At 40.5% G+C, this 22,635-nt stretch overlaps 1 protein-coding gene across 2 annotated transcripts in view; it reads right to left on the bottom strand.

Moving 5' to 3' along the window:
- The window catches only part of PTPRG (protein tyrosine phosphatase receptor type G), a 595,254-nt gene that overhangs the window by 145,315 nt on the left and 427,304 nt on the right, over window positions 1-22,635 (bottom strand). Inside the window, exons 9-13 of one of the 2 annotated variants that reach the window (XM_073644647.1) lie at window positions 21,670-21,860; window positions 15,762-15,870; window positions 9,720-9,769; window positions 5,886-5,943; window positions 5,125-5,532 (exon numbers count right to left, since the gene is read on the bottom strand). In XM_073644647.1, the coding sequence (XP_073500748.1) occupies window positions 5,125-5,532; window positions 5,886-5,943; window positions 9,720-9,769; window positions 15,762-15,870; window positions 21,670-21,860 (816 nt within the window). Of the gene's footprint in view, window positions 1-5,124; window positions 5,843-5,885; window positions 5,944-9,719; window positions 9,770-15,761; window positions 15,871-21,669; window positions 21,861-22,635 lie in introns of both variants that reach the window. The other variant, XM_073644646.1, reaches the window with a different exon arrangement.

Here is a 22,635-nt window from a genome sequence, read left to right as displayed (position 1 = left end):
GGGAATATGTCACCAGGTTTTTTGCCACCTAATCTAAGAACAACATGATGATGTAAAGAAAGAGACCCTAATTCCAGTGGTGTGTCAATTACTGGACTGCTTGCTGTAGTTTTGATAAAATCACTGTTTTATAAGCAAGAAATTATCACTAGAGGACTAGTAAACCAGCTGCCACTTAGTCCTCCATATTTATGAGCTCTGAATAATCCCACCCCCACCACTGATTGGCAGCTTTCTGCCTATGCTCAGTGTACACAAAAGCAGTCAATTCATGATGTGGGCGTTATGCAGAGCTCAGCAGTCAGAGAACTGCTAGATCTGCAGCAGATAAAAAGAATGATTTTATCAAAACTGCAGCAAGTAGCCCTGGAAGTTATTTAACACTGGAATTAAAATTTCTGTCTACATCATGCTGCTCTCAGATAGGGTAGAAAAAAAGCTGGTGATTGATTCCCTTTAGCTCCTCTTAGAAGGGACTGCAGGCACAGAGCTAGAGGGAGGACTACCGGCATATTTGTCCCAATGGTTGGGTGCTACAGCAGATGCTAAAAAAAAAAAACATTTTGTTTTTGTCCGGGAATTAAAGCAAATCTTTCACCAGGTTTTACCAATATGAGATATGGCCACTACCTTTCAGCCCTCATATACAGCATTCTATAATGCTGTATATAAGCCCCCAACCTGACCTGCAAGACAAGAAAAAGAGCTTTTATTATACTCACCTAAGGGGTCGGTCCGGTCCGCCGAGGGGCGTTGCTCGTCTTGGTCCGGCGCCTCCCTTCTTCCTGCGATGCCGTCTTCCTTGCTTCATGTGGATGACAAGTCCCTATGTCATCCACACAGTCTCCCCGGCATCGCGGCTCCTGCGCAGGCGTACTTCTCTGCCCTGACGAGGGCAGAGCAAAGTAATGCAGTGCCCCGGGGCTCTTTGACCTTTCCTGGCGCTTGCGCACTGCAGTACTTTGCTCTGCCCTCGTCAGGGCAATGAAGTACGCCTGCGCAGGAGCCGCGATGCCGGGGAGACTGTGTGGATGACATAGGGACTTGTCATCCACATGAAGCAAGGAAGACGGCATCAAAAGAAGAAGGGAGGCGCCGGACCAAGACCAGCGACTCTCCTCGGACCGGACCACCCCTCAGGTGAGTATAATTAATGCTCTTTTTCTTGTCTTGCAAGTCGGATTGGGGGCTTATATAGAGAATTACAGAATGCTGTATATAAGGGCTGAAAGGTGGTGGCCGTATCTCACATTGGTCAAACCTGGTGACAGGTTCCCTTTAACTGTAGATACAGGGCTGGAGCAGCAAACTAAACCTTGGCCCCGAGTGAAGAAGATCCCAGATACGGCTCGGAGAGACCACCCTAGGACTGATATTTTTAGTAGTAGAAGGCAAGAAAGTAAATTTAGATAGCAACTATGTTGCAAAAAGTTGAGCCATCAGAAATCGTGAATATAGGTAGACTTGACGTATGAGAAAGACTGATAAGTAACCCAACATGATAGATATGGCAAGTCCATCCATGCTTTGAGAAAAGCTCTCTGCAAGGACAAAACTGGGGAAATTTCTTCATAATTGAACTTTAATTAATTACAAGGTAAATGACAACTATCTACTGCAGAAATGTTTGGATAATAAAAACACTACAAGATTTTGTCCAATTTCTATATTAGAATTTAATATAAAAATTCCACTAATTTTCATAAAATGTTCCGGTCTTTATTCATTTGATTTTACTCAGTTGTCAAGATCTGCTATGAAATATATGAATATTGTATATTTGGAAGTGCGTTCATCTAAACCACATAACAATGAGTCCTGGTAGGTGATTACAGAGTAAAGGTGGATGTTTATTAACACTTGGTTCCTCATGGGTATATATGCTTTGTAATGGTACAGAGAGTTCCACAAAACTTGGAACACAATCTAATAGAATAAAAAAAAAAATCCAGCAAACTGGTTCCACCAGCCACTTTTAATGTAAACCCGATACGTCAACCTGCACAACCGCATGTCTGTCTGAACATTGGCCAAAAATGTTTCTGCTTTTGTGACCATATACAGTCCTGTATGAAAGGTGTTTGGTTCTTAAAGGGATACCTGCAGTCTCCAGTAAAAAATAGTAGTGTTACGGTTGTGGCCATTAAACTTTCTGGTAGTGGTGCAGGTTTCGTTCTTTTTTAATCAAAATCTGCAGACTTTGCAGCACGCTTATAAGCAGATTACAGAAAACACACACCGCCCTCTGCTGGTGGTCCAGGAAATTGCATGGGTTAGTACTAGAATTTCTACATTGCATGAGTAACACCGAATGTTTAGGACCATGGTAAATGGTAAATTAAAGAGGTTGTCCAGGATCTGAGGATCGGTCATCACTAACAGATCGGTGGGGGCCTGCCACTGATCAGCTGTTATGTTGGAGCCAAAACACCTCTATCTATACACTGTTGTGGCTTATCTCGGGTACTGTAGCTCATCTCTCAATCCATTTCTGTGGGCGCTGAGATACAGTACCTGAGAATGACCACTACATAGAGTATGGAGCAGTGCTGTTTGGGCTCCAGCTCTTGCAGGATCGTGTAATAGCTGTCAGGTGGTGCCCCCCATCAATCAGATATTGATGGTCTATTCTAAGTATAGGCTATTCATATCAAAGTTCTGAACAACCCCTTAAAAGGTACTTTTTTTAAAGGGAATCTCTCACATTTTTATGCCTCTAATTGCCAGCATGGTTTTATGTAGTCAGAATTTAGCACTTCAAACACATCCATGTTAATACTGACCATTTTGTCATTAGGTAGTTAAAGGACTTTAAGAGACAAGTCAATTGAAGGATGGTGCATGTACAATGTCTGATCTTCTAATAAAAGTCTGCAGTCACTATGTGTTAGGATTCACTTGTATTACAGGTGAGAGCAGGCGGTCACATGACTGCAAGTATGCGATTTACATATTTCCGGCCACATTCCGACTAGACGTGCCAAGCTTCCATCAATACAAGTGAATTAAGAAATGCCCGACAAGTCTAGTCGACATGTGACTGCAGTTATGCAACGTGACCGCCAACTTTCACCAGCAATATGGGTGAATACTGACAGTGTGTGCACCACATGCGGTCAGCATTTAGAAGTCTGCAGTTACAGAGTGACTGTAGACTTGTAAGAAGAGCTGCTAGGAGTTTGTATGTTCTCCCAGTGTTTGCCTTGTTTCCTCCCACACTCCAAAGTCATATTGATAGGGAATCTAGGTTGTGAGCCCCAATGGGGACATTGATGATGAGGTTTGTAAAGCGCTGGGGAATTAATGGAGCTATATAAGTGAGTAAAATAAAGAGCAGACAATCACAAGGACAGTACACCGGACAAGGACAGTACACCTTTACCAATGTACTCATCTACAAGGTAGTGTAGAGAATCTTTTAGTATTTAAAGGGGTTAGCTCACCATTGCTTTGCAGGAGCACATTGTTTTTGCTTGCAAGGGGATTGTGTGATCCAGATTAATAGACAGTTCAGAACAATATCATGAACTGTGCATAAACTGATGTAGCCAGGAGGGAGGCTCATGATCTGTTGTTCAGGAGCAGCCCGCTCTCCTGCCTCCTGGATTCCTGCTTGTTGTGGGGTGGTGCACCCCAGTTGATTGACAGTTTAGACCAGCAGCATGGCTACACTGCTGGTCCGAACTATGCGCCGCAAGGAGAGGCGGCTTTGCTCTGCAACATCGGAGGAGCGCAGGGGTACTCCAGTGATCTGGCCAGCTTCAAACAACGGTTGAAATCTTTATGGAAAGTGCTTGTAAGCATTGTGCGCCCTGCCTAAGATACTTACCCCTGCTGATAAACTGCAGAGGTGGCTGTTACCTTAGGCAACAAGAAGTAAATTAGAATATCTTTAACAAAAAGTAAATTGCAAAGTTGCTTGTTTTAACAGGCGCTTTGCAATTTTAGCCAGATAAGATAATTAAACAATTTTTACTGAAACAGCCAATCTTGACATTGAGCATGTTTAAAGTGCTAAATGCCAACTGCATCAAGACATGCTGATGATTTAATGGCCCCAGATCTAGTGACAGGTTTCCTTTAATACATTATCTAATACATGGCTTTGCATATGCGGTGACTAAAACCCATTACTGCCCCTTACTATCGTCTTACTAGAAGACAGGAGCTCTGGCTTAAGGAAGTTGTCAAGAATTAGAAGACCATGGCTGCTTTCTACCAAAAATGGCGCCACACCTGTCAACAGTTTGTATGTTGCATTTTAATCCAGCTTCATTCATTTCAATGGAATGGAACTGCAATATCAAAAACATCCAAAAGGACAGGTGTGCGACCATCTCTGCAAGAAAAAGCATGAGGTTTTTCTAATTCTGGACAATTCCTTTAAAGGGACGCTATAGTCCGAAAACGACCTACTGATTAAATCAGGTTTTTTTTGTGTTAAATACATTTTGTAAACATTTTTTGGAAATGCTTTTGTTTGCTCTTTAAATATCACAATCTGTATTAAAAAATAAAAAATAGAAATCTTGCAATTTTAACACCGGTCACTGGGACTTTTCAGACTAATATCCTTTTGTTTCAGGAAACAACGCATGTACATAGTCGTTATGGTCAGATCCTGATCCTACATTTTTTTTTTTTTATTAATAAAAGCAACACAAAAACCTGATCGAAACTGTAGGTCATTTTCAGATGATAGCTTTCCTTTAAGTGTGTACTGCACGTCCTCACACTAACATTTCTTGTACTTAATATCCACTGCGTCAAGTACCACCATCGTGCAGAGTTACGCCTCAATATTCTCCATTGCATTCCCAATCAAATAAAAAGTACTGTACATTATTTTTAAAGTTAATGAAAACATCAGAAAAATCTCACATTTGGAAATAAAAGAGAAAAAGAAAAGTTTTGGAAAATTACTCAACGACAAATTCAAAAAGAAAGGGTTGGGTGATGTCAAGACATGGAGCAGTGAGGTTAGTGATATGTACAGGAATCTGGAGCAAAAAGGTTAGATCTATGTACAGAAGTTCTGAGCAAAGGAAACATTCTTTTTAGTAAGAAAAGTCAGTAGCTTTAAGGACACAGAAGCCCCCGAAGATGATAGATCTAGTCACCAACCTTGGTTAACAGTGGATCTGTTGTCCAAGTCTGTCCCATCGTTTTCAGGAATATTGTAATCTTCTGTGGATGGCACTGAGGTTTGTAAAGGAACTGTACTCCTAGTAGGTGTAGCCCAGTCATTGACGTATATTAAAGTAGTATTTTGCTTTCGCTCGGAATCTATTAAAGTTTCAATAGTACCGGGATCTTTTTGAACATCGGCACTTTTTGTAGTCATGGTGGACTCCGTGTGGTTCTGCACATCTGAAGAATTTGTGGCTACATCACCCTTTTCCTTCTTTTCACCGTCCTCGCCTTCCTCCTCCTCCTGTTCTCGTTCACCCTCTTCCCCCTCGCCTTTTTCACCTTTGTCCCCCTCCTCAGCCCCTTCGCTTGTTTTTGTAGGAGAAGCGTCGTTGTCGGAGCCTGTGGACGGTAAAGGTTCAGTAGTAGACACGGCAGGCCTGGCGGCCTGTTTATTCGCGTTAGAGGAAGTGGGGAGGCGAGTGGGCCACACAGTGCTAGGAAAAGAAGGTAAACCACCACCACTAAACCCAAGACCAGCAAGCAGAGTACTTGTCACCACAGAGGCCACGGTAGCTTGGCTCCCACTTGAAGAAGGGCCCATTCCAGTGGCCATTGAAACAAAAGAAAAGGGGATGCCAGAGGAAGTCCAGGTGGAGGATCCAGAACTGATTGGAGCCATGTCAGCGGAGGAAGCAGGGGAAGCAGTAGGCTTGTAGAAGAAAAGAGCAGAAAAAGAAGAGTCAGTACATTACCTGGAATAAGACTTTTAGAAAGTGCACTGGTGGAAATCTCTGTCTCAACTTTCTCATTCTGTATTTAAGATAAAACAAGACACTATTTTCAATCATAAGACATGCAGGGCTGACGGGGTTCTTACGGGAGTTATTATAAATGTGGATTTCACTTTCAAATGGATTCCAAAGTGGAGTATTTCCATATCAGCGAGTGATGGCAAAAAAAAAAGGGTATTCCCAGAATCATAGTAGAGGTGACAACTTACTAATGCGACTACTGGGACAACCTGGAAATCTTGGGAATGAGTTTAGGATCCCGAGAACCAGGCTCTGCAGCCCTGTCTTGAATAATTCAGAGGAGCACATGCTCAACCTCTGATCCATTTACGTTCTATGGGCTGCATTCAATTTTTTGGCATTCTGTGCCAGTCCTTGGAGTGAATTGAGCGGAGGTCCACTCCACTGAAGATGAGGATATGAAGCGATCACCAAGTTACAGAAGGTTAAAAGGGGCTGTCCTGTGAAAACAAGTTATCATCTAAGAACAAGTTATCATCTAGCCTCAGGATAGGTGATAATTTGCACATCAGTGGGAGTCCAACTGTACGGACCCGCACCAATCAGAAGAAAGAATTTTTATCCCCGTAGGAATTGAGTGACATGCTCGACAGATGCTTAAGTCATTCATTATGAAGCTGCTTCGCGCTGCACTTGGATTTTCCCAGACTGGAGCAGCGATTTGTCGAGCACAGTGCCCCTCCATTTTGGAATGGGGATGAAAGTTCCTCCTCCTGCCAATTGCTGCTGCTCCCAGAGGTCAGACCCAAACCAATCAGTAAGTTATTACCTATCCTGGGGATAGGTGATATCTTGTTTTCACTGGACAGCTCTTACAATAGAGGATAACATTCGATAACTTTAGATTCTGGGAGTAGTGTGTTAATGATAACTGGTGGTCCGATGTCTGAGATTTTGAATAAAGGAGCCAAAATTCAGCACAGCTATGGAAGGAAAAATAATGAGGGGCAGCCCATTTTTCTCAGGAACAACATGGTCCACAAGGTCAGACAGTGATCATTCGGTGACAGCAATCCTAGAGATAAGAATATATCTTTAAAAAAAGTTTTTCCTACATGTCCTGAACTACAGTTTTACCAGGACACTTCAATGACTGAAGGGGGCTCCCAAGGTTATCCGCCTTCACTGTGATGATTGTCGAGGCCTCATCTCTACCAATACTTAGAGCAAGTTATCAATTTCTACAGATCGGGAAAAACCCCTTTAATTCCACATTATGAGACTGTACTAAAGTCCATGTGGCGTCTCTGAATTCCAGTCCTGTTGGTAGGTGAGAAAATGGCCCATGAGGCAGCAATCAAGGGAGCACGTTGCCATTTCTGTGCTGCTGGAGGCCATTTTGAAGCATTACATATTTATGGGGTGCCTGGTACATGAATTCCATGGTGTCACCTTACTACTTTCTGTAAACCCGAAGTTAACTCTTAGTGAGCCAGAGATTAAATTATGCTTTTATATAATAGGGAAATCAGAAATCGACAGGTGCATATTTAGCTTTTCTCCTACCAGATGCCACAGCACCATTTCTTACAGCATAAAAATAGTGTATACAGAGGTGTACCAGTTAGAGGGAGGCCGGGAGGACACCATTTTGGTCTCTGTCAGGTAAACGGAGGCTTATAGATACATTTGGCATATGGGCCAGGAGCTTTCTGGATGCATATTGCAGATAAAGACTGTTTTACCTATTTAATTCAGAATCGAAAAATAAGTTAAAAACTGCACAATATAAGCTCTTCATATCAACTAACCCGTATATCTCAAGCTATTCAATAGGTCGCAGAAGTAGAAGCCAATTTTCTGAGCAGAGATTTTAATTACATTTGTGTCCACCGGATGTCACTATTGTGTCATCTACAGTCAGCAAATTTCCCTTGTTAATGTGCCGCTTAGCGACAAAAAATAAAAAAATTGGCACAGAGTGAAGAATAAGGATTTCCTAACAACATTCAATTTACTTCCTCCGGACACAGAGTTTAAGGTCCAAAGCTAAACTCGGATATAAAGTGCTACCTGTTATTATTACAGCTGCGGACAGTAAAGAGCAATATGCATGTGATGGGGTATAACTAATACAGATAAAAGGATAGAGAGGTTATAAAAGCCGGCAAATGGAAAGAGACAGAAAAAACAGTTTTGAAACGTTTCACCCCGAGAGACACAAATTTTAGTTTTCGCAAAGTTTGCCGCTTTAGTTTCTATAGGGGCAATTTGCATTAACTTTAGATTGCGATGAAGAGTGATGATCACTTGAATTGCAAAAAAATGGAAAGGCATTCCTTGCAATGAAATTTAACTTCAATCACAAAAACCTAATTTCCACTTAATTTCAGATCTGTCACAACATACTGCTGTTTATACTGCTTACATAATTTTAGTGATTTTCTGGTTAGCTCAGGAGAAAGTGTTAACAAGGACAAGGCAGCTGATATCACTCTGTCATGCTTGAACTATATGGCAGACTATTTTCTTTAAAAGAGGAATGGTGCATGAAATCATTGTCTTCTTCTGTTAACCATGATTACTGGCAAGAAAATATGTGTAGTTATCATTTCTTTGAATCAAAGGCTTTACAGGCAAGGACATTGCGGCTTTGAAGTTCTTGATGAGCTGATAAACTTACAAGAGGTTCAATTGCGTAGAAGAAAGCTTAAAGGCACTCCGTATAGAAAGTTCCAGGACAGTCTCCTAAATAGGACTCAACTGTGGGATCGGTTCAACTTCAGTGGAGAGCTTGCTCAGGAACGCCAGAAAGCAGGTGTCTGTGCATCTGCACGCACCGTGAGGCAAAGGCTTTTGGAGGCTGGCCTTGAGTCAAGAAGGGCAGCCAAAAAGTCACTTCTCTCCAAGAAATACATTTAGGAAAGACTGACATTCGGCATGAAGTACAGGGACAGGACTGCTAAAGATTGGGGTAAAGTTATTTTCTCTGATGAAGCCCCCTCCAGAGTGTTTGGACATGTGGACGACTGATTGTCCAGAGAAGAAAAGATCCACACTACCATGAGTCCTTTGTCAAGCCAACAGTAAAGCATCCTTACAACATTCCTGTGTGGTGGCTTTTCCTCCAAGGTGGTGGGCTCATTCACAATATCGCCATTAATAAAGAATTATATCGCAACATCCTCCAAAAGCAACTTCTCCCAACCATCCTGAAGCAATTTGGTGATGAACAATATTTTTTTGCAGAATAATGGAGTACCATGTCACAAGGCAAAAGTCATAGCTAAGTGGCACAGTGAACCAAGCATTGAAATTTTGGGCCCATGACCAGGAAACTCCCCAAATCTCAAACCCAATGACAACCTGTGGTCAAGCCTCAAAAAGCAGGTGGAGAAATAAAGCACAAAAATTGTGCTAAACTCCAAGCACTGATTAGACAAGAACGGGCGGTCATCAGTAAGGATTTAGCCCATAAGCGGATATCCAACATGCCATAGCGAAGAGTAGAAGTCTTGAAAAATAAGGGTCAACACTATAAATATTAAGTCTTTGCATAAACTTGATGTATTTCTCAATAAAAGTTTCAAAACTTATGAAATGCTGAGAATTGTATTTGCAGTAACCATAGAAACATCTGTCTAAAAGATCTAAAAACACTAAAGCATCAAACTTTGTGAAAACCTATATTTGTGTCGATCTCAAAACTTTTGGTCACGACTGAAGAAACACAGATACATAAATACATAGATAGAACGACAGATACATTTGATAGATAGGAAATGAATGGTTTATGGAAATAAACATTGAAGAACTAGTTATTATTTTACTTACCACTCCTGTCTTGACAATTCTGGTCCCTTCAAAAATGCGAGTTGTGTTGGCTGAAAAAAAAAAAAAATACGATTTTTTTTTTATTAAACAGAACAGTAAAAGAACAGTTTTATGGAATTTATGGTCATGAGAAACGCCGAGCAAACTGTTTTTTTTATTACATGTCTCCCCAGACAAGTTGAACACCTATAGTTATACCACAAAATATATTTCTCTAGTACTCAAAACAATGGAATTTAATTTATCAGACATTTATTCCAAGATGGAAAGATGACAAGACGACTTGGAAGAACGTGAGAGAAAGCCCCCAACTGGACATCCACAAAGTTTACAGCTACTTTTCAACATTTCACATTTCATTAAATTCACTGGCAGAATTAGCTGTAAACAGGTTTTATGAAAGTATCTGACTACATTCACAAAAAAAAAAAAACAAATAAAGTCATATTTTCTAACCATCTTCTCTGAGTGGCTGGACATTGATAGCTAATGTCCTTGTCAGGTTTAATAAGTGGGATTTCTTGCCTTATAAATGGGGTTGGGACCATCAGTTGTGTTGTGCAGAAGTCTGGTGGATACACAGCTGATAGTCCTGCTGAATAGACTGTTAGAATTTGTATTATGGCAAGAAAAAAGCAGCTAAGTAAAGAAAAACGAGTGGCCATCAATCCTTTAAGAAATGAAGGTCAGTCAGTCCGAAAAATTGGGCAAACTTTGAATGTGTCCCCAAGTGCAGTTGCAAAAACCATCAAGCGCTACAAAGAAACTGGCTCACATGAGGACCGACCCAGGAAAGGAAGACCAAGAGTCACCTCTGCTTCTGAGGATAAGTTTATCCGAGTCACCAGCCTCAGAAATCGCAGGTTAACAGCAGCTCAGATTAGAGACCAGGTCAATACCACACAGAGTTCTAGCAGCAGACACATCTCTTCAACAACTGTTAAGAGGAGACTTTGTGCAGCAGGCCTTCATGGTAAAATAGCTGCTAGGAAACCACTGCTAAGGACAGGCAACAAGCAGAAGAGACTTGTTTGGGCTAAAGAACACAAGGAATGGACATCAGACCAGTGGAAATCTGTGCTTTGGTCTGATGAGTCCAAATTTGAGATCTTTTGTTCCAACCACCGTGTCTTTGTGCGACGCAGAAAAGGTGAACGGATGGACTCTACATGCCTGGTTCCCACCGTGAAGCATGGAGGAGGAGGTGTGATGGTGTGGGGGTGCTTTGCTGGTGACACTGTTGGTGATTTATTCAAAATTGAAGGCATACTCAACTAGCATGGCTACCACAGCATCTTGTAGCGGCATGCTATTCCATCCGGTTTGCGTTTAGTTGGACCATCATTTATTTTTCAACAGGACAATGACCCCAAACACCTCCAGGCTGTGTAAGGGCTATTTGACCAAGAACGAGAGTGATGGGGTGCTACGCCAGATGACCTGGCCTCCACAGTCACCAGACCTAAACCCAATCGAGATGGTTTGGGGTGAGCTAGACCGCAGAGTGAAGGCAAAAGGGCCAACAAGTGCTAAGCATCTCTGGGAACTCCTCCAAGATTGTTGGAAGACCATTTCCGGTGACTGCCACTTGAAGCTCATCAAGAGAATGCCAAGAGTGTGCAAAGCAGTCATCAAAGCAAAAGGTGGCTACTTTGAAGAACCTAGAATATAAGACATATTTTCAGTTGTTTCACACTTTTTTGTTAAGTATATAATTCCACATGTGTTAATTCATAGTTTTGATGACTTCAGTGTGAATGTACAATTTTCATAGTCATGAAAATACAGAAAAATCTTTAAATGAGAAGGTGTGTCCAAACTTTTGGTCTGCACTGTATAATATTTGAAAAGCATTTAATTATAATGTAAATACAAAGGGGTGACAGAAGGTTTGTGATGTTTCCCTTTTTACTGAGCTTCTCAACCATTACTTTTTTTTCCATTTGTATGGAAAAATTCAACACTTTCAATAGTTCCATAGCTTAAAAAAGATATTTTGTGTTCTCAAGAATGGAGGGATTTTTATTTCTATAGTTTACTGCTCATTGCTAGGTTCCTGGCCACCTATGCAGTTTACAGAGGTGACTGGTTGCCTAGGTAAGAAGCACAGCACTTGTAAGCTTTTTGCTATAGAGCTTGTAAGCAGACCGTATCAGGCCAGTATCAGTCCACTTTCCGATGCTGCAAATGCAACGTCGCGTCTGCTTGCATCATGGGAGAGTGCACAGTTTGGGCCAGAGGTGCTGCCATGCCATTGGTCTAAACAGTCAGTCAATCATCAGAAGTGCACCACCTCCAGCAAGCAGGAAGCTGGGAGGCCAGGGAGCAGTGCAGTCCTGAAGACAGGCTCATGAGACAATCTCTTTAAAAGTTTTTTTGTTTTTTTTTACAAATATATCTCACATACAAGCTTACTCATCATATATTCTAAAGTTTTGCAACTTTTAAGACAATATTCACATCTGTCCTTGTATAGCAAGTTTTCAGTTCTGTCCTAGGAACAAAAAATCCATAAATAATGTCAATGCAGGATCCATTAAATGGTAGAAACCAATAGTTCAACGGATCTTATTGGCTGTAATAGAGTCTGTTGGGATCTCATCATGGTGTCCTTCATTTTATTGACCAAAATGAGAAAGTAGAAAAACAGAACTTCTTTTGTGCATGCGTTTAGACCAATATGAATGAGGGCTTAGCTGCAATACTGGATATAGAAAGTGTCGGACTGGGTTGGCAAAGGCCCACCAGTAACATTGATTCTTGGGGCCCACTCTTCAGCTACATGCAAAAATAACCTGACCCTGGTACACAAATTTACTTTTGCTTATATGTAATATTAGTTTGGCTAGCTTGTTTAATGAATGATTAGATTATACATTTTTCTGCAAATTGTGAACCAAGTGTAATAGCAATGCTCATCAGCACTACTTCACAGGGGCCTACCGGAGGATTCTCCTGTTCCCCGGTGGGCCAGTCAGAGCCTGGATACATCCCATGGACAAGAGTGGCGCTTTATTGGAAGAAAGCAGCCATGTTTTCATAAAAACTTAGCAAGTATTCAAAGTCATATATTGATGTGATTTACAAGCATCTAGCCACTGCTGTTTTTCTTGTTAAAATGGCTTTTCCATTAAATTCTGTACACAAGATAGGTGATTAATTTACATTTACTGGGGGTACGACCACTGGGACCTCCACGACCCCAACGTCTCCTATGTGAATGAAGTAGTACTGCACGTGTGTCAGCACTGCTTTTCTTTACTTTTAGGAGACTGACTGCTTGGTTTGTCTCCGTCAGTGCCATGAAAGTGAATAAAGCAGTCATGGTGCATGCTCACTACTGCTCTATTCACACAGGGGATTTTGGGACTTTCGTTCTTATGAATAATAGGGGTCTTTGCGATCATACATTTATTACCCATATTGTTGATTTGTTAACAGGTGACTTTAATGGGAATATTGCTTATTGTGTTATCAGAAAATGGTTTAAATCAGGTTTTATGCTAAAAGGTGTTTTTTTTTTTTTTTTTTTTTACATTTTATAATGTTTCTCACCTCCCCCCCCAAGTTTCCAAATTACTATTCCCCCAAAAAACAATCCACCTTTCACAATAGGTGACATCACAGCTCACCTTCTCCCCCTCCCTTCAAAATAACTTCTCGAGATTAGAGCATGCTCAGATAATGCTTCTATAAAAATCAGTATGTTAATGTGACCAACAGCACTTTTTAATATAGATTGTGATATGAAAATAGAAATCTTGCAATTTTCTCACTGGTTTTCTTGTTCTATACAGAAGACTTTTCAGCAGTCCCATTATCATTACAGACAGGATTACAGTGAGCGGGAACACATAATACACCTTTCACAATAGATGACATCACAGATCACCTTCTCCCCCTCACTTCAAAATAACCTCTAGAGATTAGAGCATGCTCAGATATTGTTTCTATAAAAATCAGTCTATGTTAATGTGCCCAACAGCACTTTTTAATATAGATCATGATATGAAAAATAAAAATTTATCAAAATGTAAAAATAATACATTCAACAAAAACCTAATTTAAACAAGAGTCTATTTTCTGATGACACATTCCCTTTAAATGTATTTGGGCTACATGATAATATAGAAAAGAAGCTCAACTGTGATTGTGACAACTTTAATTTTTCCCCATGGGGAAAGTTCAGCAATTTTGAGATTTTCATAAAATTGAATGCCCAATAGCCACTTTTTGGAATAACTTTTCCAAGAGGAGAGAATTTTATTTAGATTATGTTAATGACTTTCCAACAATTTGCAAATGACTCAAAAATGATCTCTTAGCCCTATAATTGGAAGGAATGGAAGTGCACAGGTTTTACTTTTTACCTAAAAGATCGTTTGTTAAGAGACTAGTTCATTCTTATTGATATTTCGGTGCAATTTCTTTGATTATGAAGTTTTTATTCTTTAAAATATTGAGTTTTCCGACTTGATTTATTTGGATATTAAAGGGTATCCTCGCAAGTAAGCGATACCCACGTTCTCTACTGTGGTTGGGTCACCGGTAAAGAAAGTTCTGATGCATGGGGTAAGTAACGTTCTACAGCTCTGGGCCTCTCCAGAGCCAACAACAGATGCACTAATTAAGCTTAACAGATTGATTTAGGATCTTATGTGAAGACTTGCAAGTTCAGCAGCTCTCGCTCCATTACTCCTCTGTAGGGGCTGTCAGCAGGCAGTGTCTATCCAGATTAATTTTCAGGTTTACCATCCATGAAAACATCAACTTTTTACACTCTACAAAGTACCCAGTAAATATTTGCCTAATTTCCAATTTTGGACTAACAATGTCAGGCTTTTTCATTTCCGTTACGGACATCTGCCGATCCAACGCCTGCCGTGAATATCCCGGAACCAGGCGAACAAACAGTTAATTTATTTTGCATATCTTAATTACAAAGCGCAATACTGACAGCTCATTTTTAGGAGAACGGTAAAGCGGTTACCGTCAAACTGGAAATTAATTGGCTTGACTGAAAATTAAGAGATAAAAAAGGCAAATAACACAACTGAGAAACCGAGCAAAATTTTTATATGATCACTTATGAAAAAAAAATTTTTTTTTAATCTAAATACTTTTCATACCCTACAATGATTAAAGACAAAAAAAGGAGAAAAAAAAAACTATGTACATAAGATATGTATTACAGCTAAAAAAAAAAAAACGAGGGCACCTGACAAAAAAAAATGCGTGTGGCCTAGCATTGCATTTTAGTCCCTGGCCTGCAATACCAGACACAGCCTATGGACATGTGTGGCACTTTTTTTTTTTTTTAATTTTAATTCCGTGTATCTTTCTTAAACCTTTAGATTCTGAACCCATCCTTCAAAGGGCGCACTCAGACGGCTAGATAAATCAGAGTGAGGTCGGATTGCAATGTTCGGACTGCCCGATGGCTCTCTCAACCGGAGTTTGACAACTGCATAGAAATATATGAAGATGTCAAGCTCTGATCGGGAGAGCCGCTGGCCACTCCAGTCACTGTTCCGATCTCTGTCCGATTTGTACGGCCATTTGACTGTACCCTAAACTTGAAAATTTTGATACCCCCATAGTTTATGATGCAGCCACTTACGCGATAATATGATACACTTGGACAATCTGGGGTTTTACTTTAGCTTCTTCAGCTGGTTGAGCACCAAGATGAAAAAATGTCCATTAACATACAGAGTTGAGCAAAAAGATTTTCAGGACCCTGATCCAGCGACTACATCATTGATCCATTGTCGCCGGACCAGAGTACTGCAAACCACCTACCAGCATCACCAGTGCTTCTTCCGATTAGGTGGCATCAATACATTACGTTTTGACACGTGTGATGTTGAGAGGTCCTATTAATCAGAAAAGGCATCTTTGATCCCGCAAGAAGCAGGAGTTTAACAAAGTTCTGGTCTGGCAGCCACGGACTACCGATAAGGCTGCTGGAACCGGGTCCTACCAATCTTTTCGCTCAGCTCAAAAAATGTATCCATTACCCAAACCAGAAAGGTTTCTTACCTTGAAAAAGCATGGTTTGGCTAAAATCACTCCGCATGTCGTTGCGACATACCGCCTGTACTCTGAACAGGTATAGGATATCAGGCGAGACGTGGTGAATGGTGACATTCTGCACAGAAAAAGAAAAGAAGAAAAAACATGGTGACAAGGTTCGTTAGCAATATGGAGACTCTACATTCTTGAACTGAGGCAGACAATAACAGCCGGGAATATTCCCCGACTACTATTGTACCGTATGATATTTATATATTCACATCACATACTCTAAAACACTCGCCCAAAAAGCTTCGAGTCCCTAAATACACTACAAGGTATTAATTTAAAACTGTCATGGATGTCATTAAAAAAGCAATTTTAAGAGCTCAATAATGCTCGCCTTCACAAAGAAACGTCGGAAAATATTTATGCGGCCAATAAAATGATAGATCAGTTGGAATCTATGTATTTTTCACTTGTTTGTCTCTCAGGCTTTTATGCCTTTTTTTATGGAGCAATAAAACCGATGAAGTGTCTTGTGCTACATGCCCAAGCCAAAGGCGATATCATAAGTAGCCCCCGTAAATAATGAGCGCCGAGCACACCCCTCTCTACCTCAATTTACTTCTCAAGTAGAACATTGAAATGTCCTTTGTTACAGGAAAAAAATGTCACTGGCGAAGCGGAAGACAGCAGAACTGTCTGTCCCCAGACTCCCCTCGTGTTATTAGACTATCACACAATGTACTATACACAGACTGGACAAAGTGGTATGACATTCTAGAGGATGGCCGACCACAAGTACATGCAGGCTTCGGCGCCCTGAAAGCTGAGAAAGTAAAAAGTACAATTTACATTACGCTTTACTTTTATTTTTACCAGTTTTCTACCACATTGAAGAGATTGAGGACGTATCCTTAGTATAGGCCATCAGTATCTAATTGGTGGGGGTGTGACCGGCGGCAGACCCGTCAATCAGCTGTTACCGGACTGGAGAAAAGTTCTCAGATGCTGCCGGAACACAGCAACTCCATCAAAACTATAGTGGCCGTGGCCGGGTATTACAGATCCACCCCGTATTCATTTGAATAAGGGTGAATATGCAGTACCCGGCCGTAGCCACAATATAACTGACTAAGCCGTTGTGTTCTGGAAGCATCTGAGAACTTCCAACCGGCACCTGATTGGCAGAGGTGTCAGGTGTCGCACTCTCACCGATTAGATATTTATTACCTATCCTGAGGATAGACTATCAATTAAAAAATTAGTGGCTGACTCAATAAGACTGAATTTGCATCCATATGTCACAGCCTGCCCACAGGAAATAACAGCCTTATATACACCGAAGAGGTTGTTAGTTTGAGTCAAAAGACACAGTCGGTCCAGCCATTATGGTCTTCATATGTTCTGCAAAATATGAACCTGTGAATTAAGTCTCAAGGTTGAGATTTGGACTTGAATGGTTGGAAACAATCCTCATGGGTGGTCTAAGGCTGCTCTGAGGTGGGACTACCAACTTAATGGATCTTAAGCAAGTTCTTTATATAGAAAATAGTAAAATCATACAAGCAAGGTCCAACAACTGCAGAGGGTTTGAAGGAGGACCTAATTGGTCTAATATAGACCTCATTGGTCTATAGTCTGGCAAAGATACACAATTTTTTTTTTTCATTTAAAGAGAATCTGTCACTATGAAAAATATCTCTGAACTACCACAATGTATGTATAGTGGAAGAAACAGATTCCAACAGATTAATTATTATTTCTGAGGTCTCTTTTTCTCACGAAAGCCGGCACACAGTTCATGCTGTGCACTATAATGCATTCTTCGGACTCCTAAGTTCAGAGATAAAATACAGCAGGACTCTTAGGTGGTTCAGTCGTATATAGACTACAGACCGAATGCAGATCTACTCTATGGGAAGAGTGCAACTGTGAAAGAGAGTTCAGACATAACTACGTACTTGCAATCTGTGTCACTTCAGCTCTTCACACATTATAGCAGCTCACGGCCAAATTCCTTTTAGCTGCTACCAGCTATTATGTTGCATATAGGACCTTGAATAATTGGTTACTACTGACCATATTACTACTGTATTAACATATGCATTAGAACTGAGACATTTGTGGAGTGGATTTTAATAAATGCACATAGCACCTGCAAAATGTGGGGGCAATAATTGGTTAAGTCTAGATGGAGATAAGAGCACTATATAGTAATATAGTAGATCGAATTGAAAGAAAAAAAACTATCACAAAGTTATCAATTGCTTCATATTATCAGACAGCTCTGTGCCCTCTGAGAGGGTCTTTTGTCTTATTCCAGAGAAATCCACGTTTTTTCCTCTAGAGCTTATTTGAACTTAAAGAGGAAATAACGAGTGTAAGACATGTAAATCAAGAGAGCAGACTATCAGTCATTACATGTCTCATACTGTTAATGCCCCTTTAATTTAAAATAAACTCTGGAGGCAGATTCTCTGGGAGATCTATGTCAGGCCGATAGATCTTAACAGCTAATTTACATATTAAGAAAAAATGTGGTTTTCTTGGAATAAGACAAAAGACCCTCTCAGTCAATCACTGGTTGAGGCAGGTCACCAATGATTGGCTGAGTTGACATTTGTATTACCTAAATATCCATCCTTACACCCTAACCACTTTTGTAATTTGCTTTATTACAGAACACCCTACATTTTTTTTCTACTGTACTTCCTATAATGTTTTGTTTGAAAGGAGTCTCAAACGTGACATCACAGGAGGCCGGGGCTTAACTCACTCCCAGCAGCGTCTATTTATCCTCCTGGAATCGGACGTCATCAGGGAGCAGCACTGCAGTTACTCACTAGTTTCTTGCATCGCTGCCCCCTCTGAAGAAATCATCCTGGATAATGGGTGATTGACACTGTCGGAGATGCGAGTGCAGCGCCGGCACTCTGATACCATCTCCTCCACGTTTTCTGGCTAATGAGATTGTAAAATAAAAAATCTTATTTTAAATTTCAGCTTACTGGAATTTTTGGCCAAATAAAAACGGACATCATTTTTTTTTTAGGTGAACATTGATATCAGTGTAGTGATGTCTCATACTGGTGCCTATGGTAAATATATATCTAAAGTGAAATAATGTGGAAGCTTTTTTTTTGTGATGCCATTTTACATGCTGATAACAATGCCAAGATAAAACATTCCTACTTTTCAATTAATTTTACATAATTAATATCCGGTTCCCTACATCTATACGCATTCATGAGTTGACAGTGATATGAGCTATATTCACAAAGCAAGTTGCTTTTGCTAATTACTGCACTCCCAGCTTCATCTTCCCCCAAAACCCAAACTGCCATCCCTTATGATAATGTAATAGTTACAAAGAAAATCATCCTGGAACATTGTAACCTTGTGCGTCGTTCAATTGATTCCTTCTCTATTCTCTGAACCAGAGTGGTTCCTTACGTGACCCAGATAACAATGTCTAGTGGGGGAACAGAAAATATAAATGGAAATGAAGGAAAGTAATCTTTATCTGGGAGTGTTATTGTGGAAGTTATGGAGCTGGCCCAGAGGACTGCACATTCAGATATAAAATAAGAAAAAAAAAAGTCATTAGGAGATGTATTGTAGGAGCTGGCAATTTTTCATGTACATACACAATTCCAGATTCCGTTATGTTACCAGCCGATTCAGATTAACATTAAATGAAGCTCTCTGAAACCTGAAAGTGTTACTTTGATTCCTTGCAAGGGCAAAGAAATGTGCGCTGGTTTAAAGAGGAGAATGCTGAACGAGGAAATCCTAAAATAGTTTGGAGCTGAAATAATATTTGCATTTAAAAGCAATCCGGCTAAGTCATTTTTTACCTGTGACTGGTCAAATCTTTCCTTAACCCTTAGGCTACTAGGGATTGCCCTCAACCCTACCCTAATAATGATTGATTTCCCATTTGTAGAAGTCTGTTGTGTCCAAAAAGGCAGTTATCCGGATGATGGATTGGAACAAGAATGTCACATATTTCCTTAATTTACTTTTGCTCTGTGGGCAAATTATATATATATTCCATTTGTGCTATTGAAGTGTCTGAGATATCTAGTTAGTCTGGATTTCAATGGGTCGCACACTATAGAAAAAAAAAGTGACTCCAAGGCAACAATCAGGAAGGAGTCCAACTTTCTAATACAGATCAGATCTCAATTTCCGTCTCCCGACACAGATCACGAGGCTTGGTGGCAAACGTGGAGGTGTAGAAGACTTGCTCTAGTAGAAATGCCAATAGGTGGCTCTGCGGGTAGAAAGCACTTCTTACAAGAGAAGGTCTTCGAAAACACCTTTCCACTATTGCTTCCACCACAAACCTTGCAAGTCGTCAAAATTGTAAGTTAGAGAGTTGGTGTTATTTCTCGATTCATAAATATAATCTAGAAAAGACCACATTTTTGTACTTTTGCCAAACGTTTGGAGATTTTAAAAAGAGTCGTCTAGTTTTGTATGGTCTGAATTCAACTGAAATTTCAGAGTATGTAGAAATGAGCGACTTTTTTCGAGTGGAATTGAATTTTCAAAAAAAAGTGTATTCACCAGAATATGGAATTCACTTGGCGAGAATTCAAAAAAATGGCGGCCAGAAAAATAAAATAAATACTAACTCACCTTACCACTAACCTGTCCTATCACCCTATGCAGCCCACTGTTCAGCCCATTGTACTACTTCTATTCCCCTTCGCGTGCACTCTCTTCAGCCACTTCACTCCAGATCTTGGCTTTCTACTCTACAAGGCCTCTGATGTTACTGTGCACCATGATGTTTCGCTGCATTTCGGGATGTCACAACGCTATGATGCTTATCTCCTAAGTGATGGCACAGCGCAGAGTGACGTCTAAAGCCTAAAGTTGAAGAGAACGTGCACGACAGGGGAAAAGAAGAGGTGCGAAGGACTGGATGGTGAACTGCAGGAACGTGGTGGGGACAGGTGAGCGGGAAGCATTTTTTTTTTTAACATCCTATGTTTATTATGCTCTGGGATCGTAAGAGGTCCCAGAACATAATAAGGAACTTTCAACATGCATCTAATAACTTTGCTGCAAATCAAATTTCTCAGTAAAGTTCATGCAATTTGGCAAATTCTAATTTTGTCAGATTCGATAATATCGAAGACCATGTATATCTACAAGATGGAGAATCACTTCTAAGCTTAAATTATACTCCTGCATTCGGAGAAGACTTTGAAACGGTAATAAATGTGGATCCTGAAAAGGAGATTCTTAATCAGAGCAGAGATCTTCTACAAAAAGGGTCTCTTGCTCTGTAGGACCAAGTGTGTCCATGCATTTCCAGGACAGCTCATTAATTTTATTAGGACTTCTGTAAGGCTTCATTTCCCCTGTGCTGGTACTGCAAGAGAATTATCACTTGCTGCTGAGTTCCCATCACAGATTACATCCGATTCATGATGGTCACAGCAGCAGGACAATGTGCCCAGCTTCTCAATAGAATGTTCTAAAATAAAAGGATTGTCCATTATTGACAATCCCAATGCTTTTTCCCCCCAGAAGTAGAGCCATATCTGTTCACAGGCTGGATCAAGTATAGTAGCATATCTCGGAGATGAGCTACAATATAGCCCATAGACAGAAGTGGCACTGTTTTTTTATATACAAAATCAGACATTTTTCTAATTCTGGTTTCAAGGTGTAGCCGTGACTAATATTGATAACGTTCGCTAGTCAGAAAATTATACGGAGGAGGAGATGATCTGGCAGATGGACCCTCTGACCAGAATTTAGACTTGCAACTAGCAATATTGGAAAGGGCAGTCCAAAGTGGACAACTCCCATAGTAAGATCAGAAAGAGAAGAACGTACCCCCCCCCACCACCACCTCCCAACTACGAACGGGAGTCCCCACAACATAAATGATTGCCCAGGATAACATTACCAGTTCCTTTTCACTGTCATTGTCTTTAATGTAGGTCTTCTCCTTTTCTTCATCATTTTTGGTCCAGCTGTAAGATACCATGTAGTTCATGATTGGAGGGTGGTAAACAAAGGTTGGCTTCTTCCAAGAAACAACTAAAGCTGTCTTGTTAACTGGTTGCACTGTCATGCTGACCGGTGGGGAGCTGCAGACTAAAACGACAAAATACATGGTTACTCTCTGGGATTTAATTACTAGAATGTCAACTATACATTGAGCTATACATCAAGCTGAGTCAGTTAGTAAGAAGGTTTTATCGGAAGACACGAGCCTTTAAAGAATGAGTCTTAAATGGTTTCTCATGTTCATGAATTCCAAACACATGCAAATCTGTGCTCATAAATGGCCTATTGTACCTGGCAATGGGCAAAAAGAAAAGATAAGGGGGTGGGGTGGCACGGGAGTAATTTCCAAAATACAACATGTGTAACACATAGATGTTCTCTCATGCAGTCTTCAAGGAGCTCCTTGATCATATGAGGTGATGGAGAATGTAGAAATGGTTTCAAGAGTTCCATCAACACAAAATGACTGTTCAACCCAAACTCTCAGTGCACCCTTGCCGTGGTCGAGCAGTTCAGTGCACCTTCACACCTACTTGTTTTACATTTCTCTCTGCCCCCACTCTTCCTTAATTGCCAGCCAAAAAAGGGACATAGATAGATGGAAAATAAGAAGGTGGACTGAACTGCTCAGCCACACCAGGGCGTTCACGAAGCAAGGTGGGTCCTTGATTTGAACAGTCATTTTGTACCGTCACATTCTCTTTAAAGGAAAGCTCCACAAGTGTTGTGAAAACATGGTTAGACCTTGAAGACTCTCCAGGTTCAAAAATAACACATTTAGCATTGTGGTATTACTGTTGGTACAAAAGCAACCTCAAGAAGCTGCTGTTACACCAAGAAAAAAAGACAAAATGTAATTTAT

Source organism: Phyllobates terribilis, unplaced genomic scaffold (assembly GCF_046119375.1).
Source record: "Phyllobates terribilis strain yellow unplaced genomic scaffold, ASM4611937v1 Scaffold_8__6_contigs__length_399053987, whole genome shotgun sequence".
Lineage (NCBI taxonomy): Eukaryota > Metazoa > Chordata > Amphibia > Anura > Dendrobatidae > Phyllobates > Phyllobates terribilis.
Note: the sequence above shows the minus strand (reverse complement) of the source record. Positions and strands in the feature narration are given on the sequence as shown.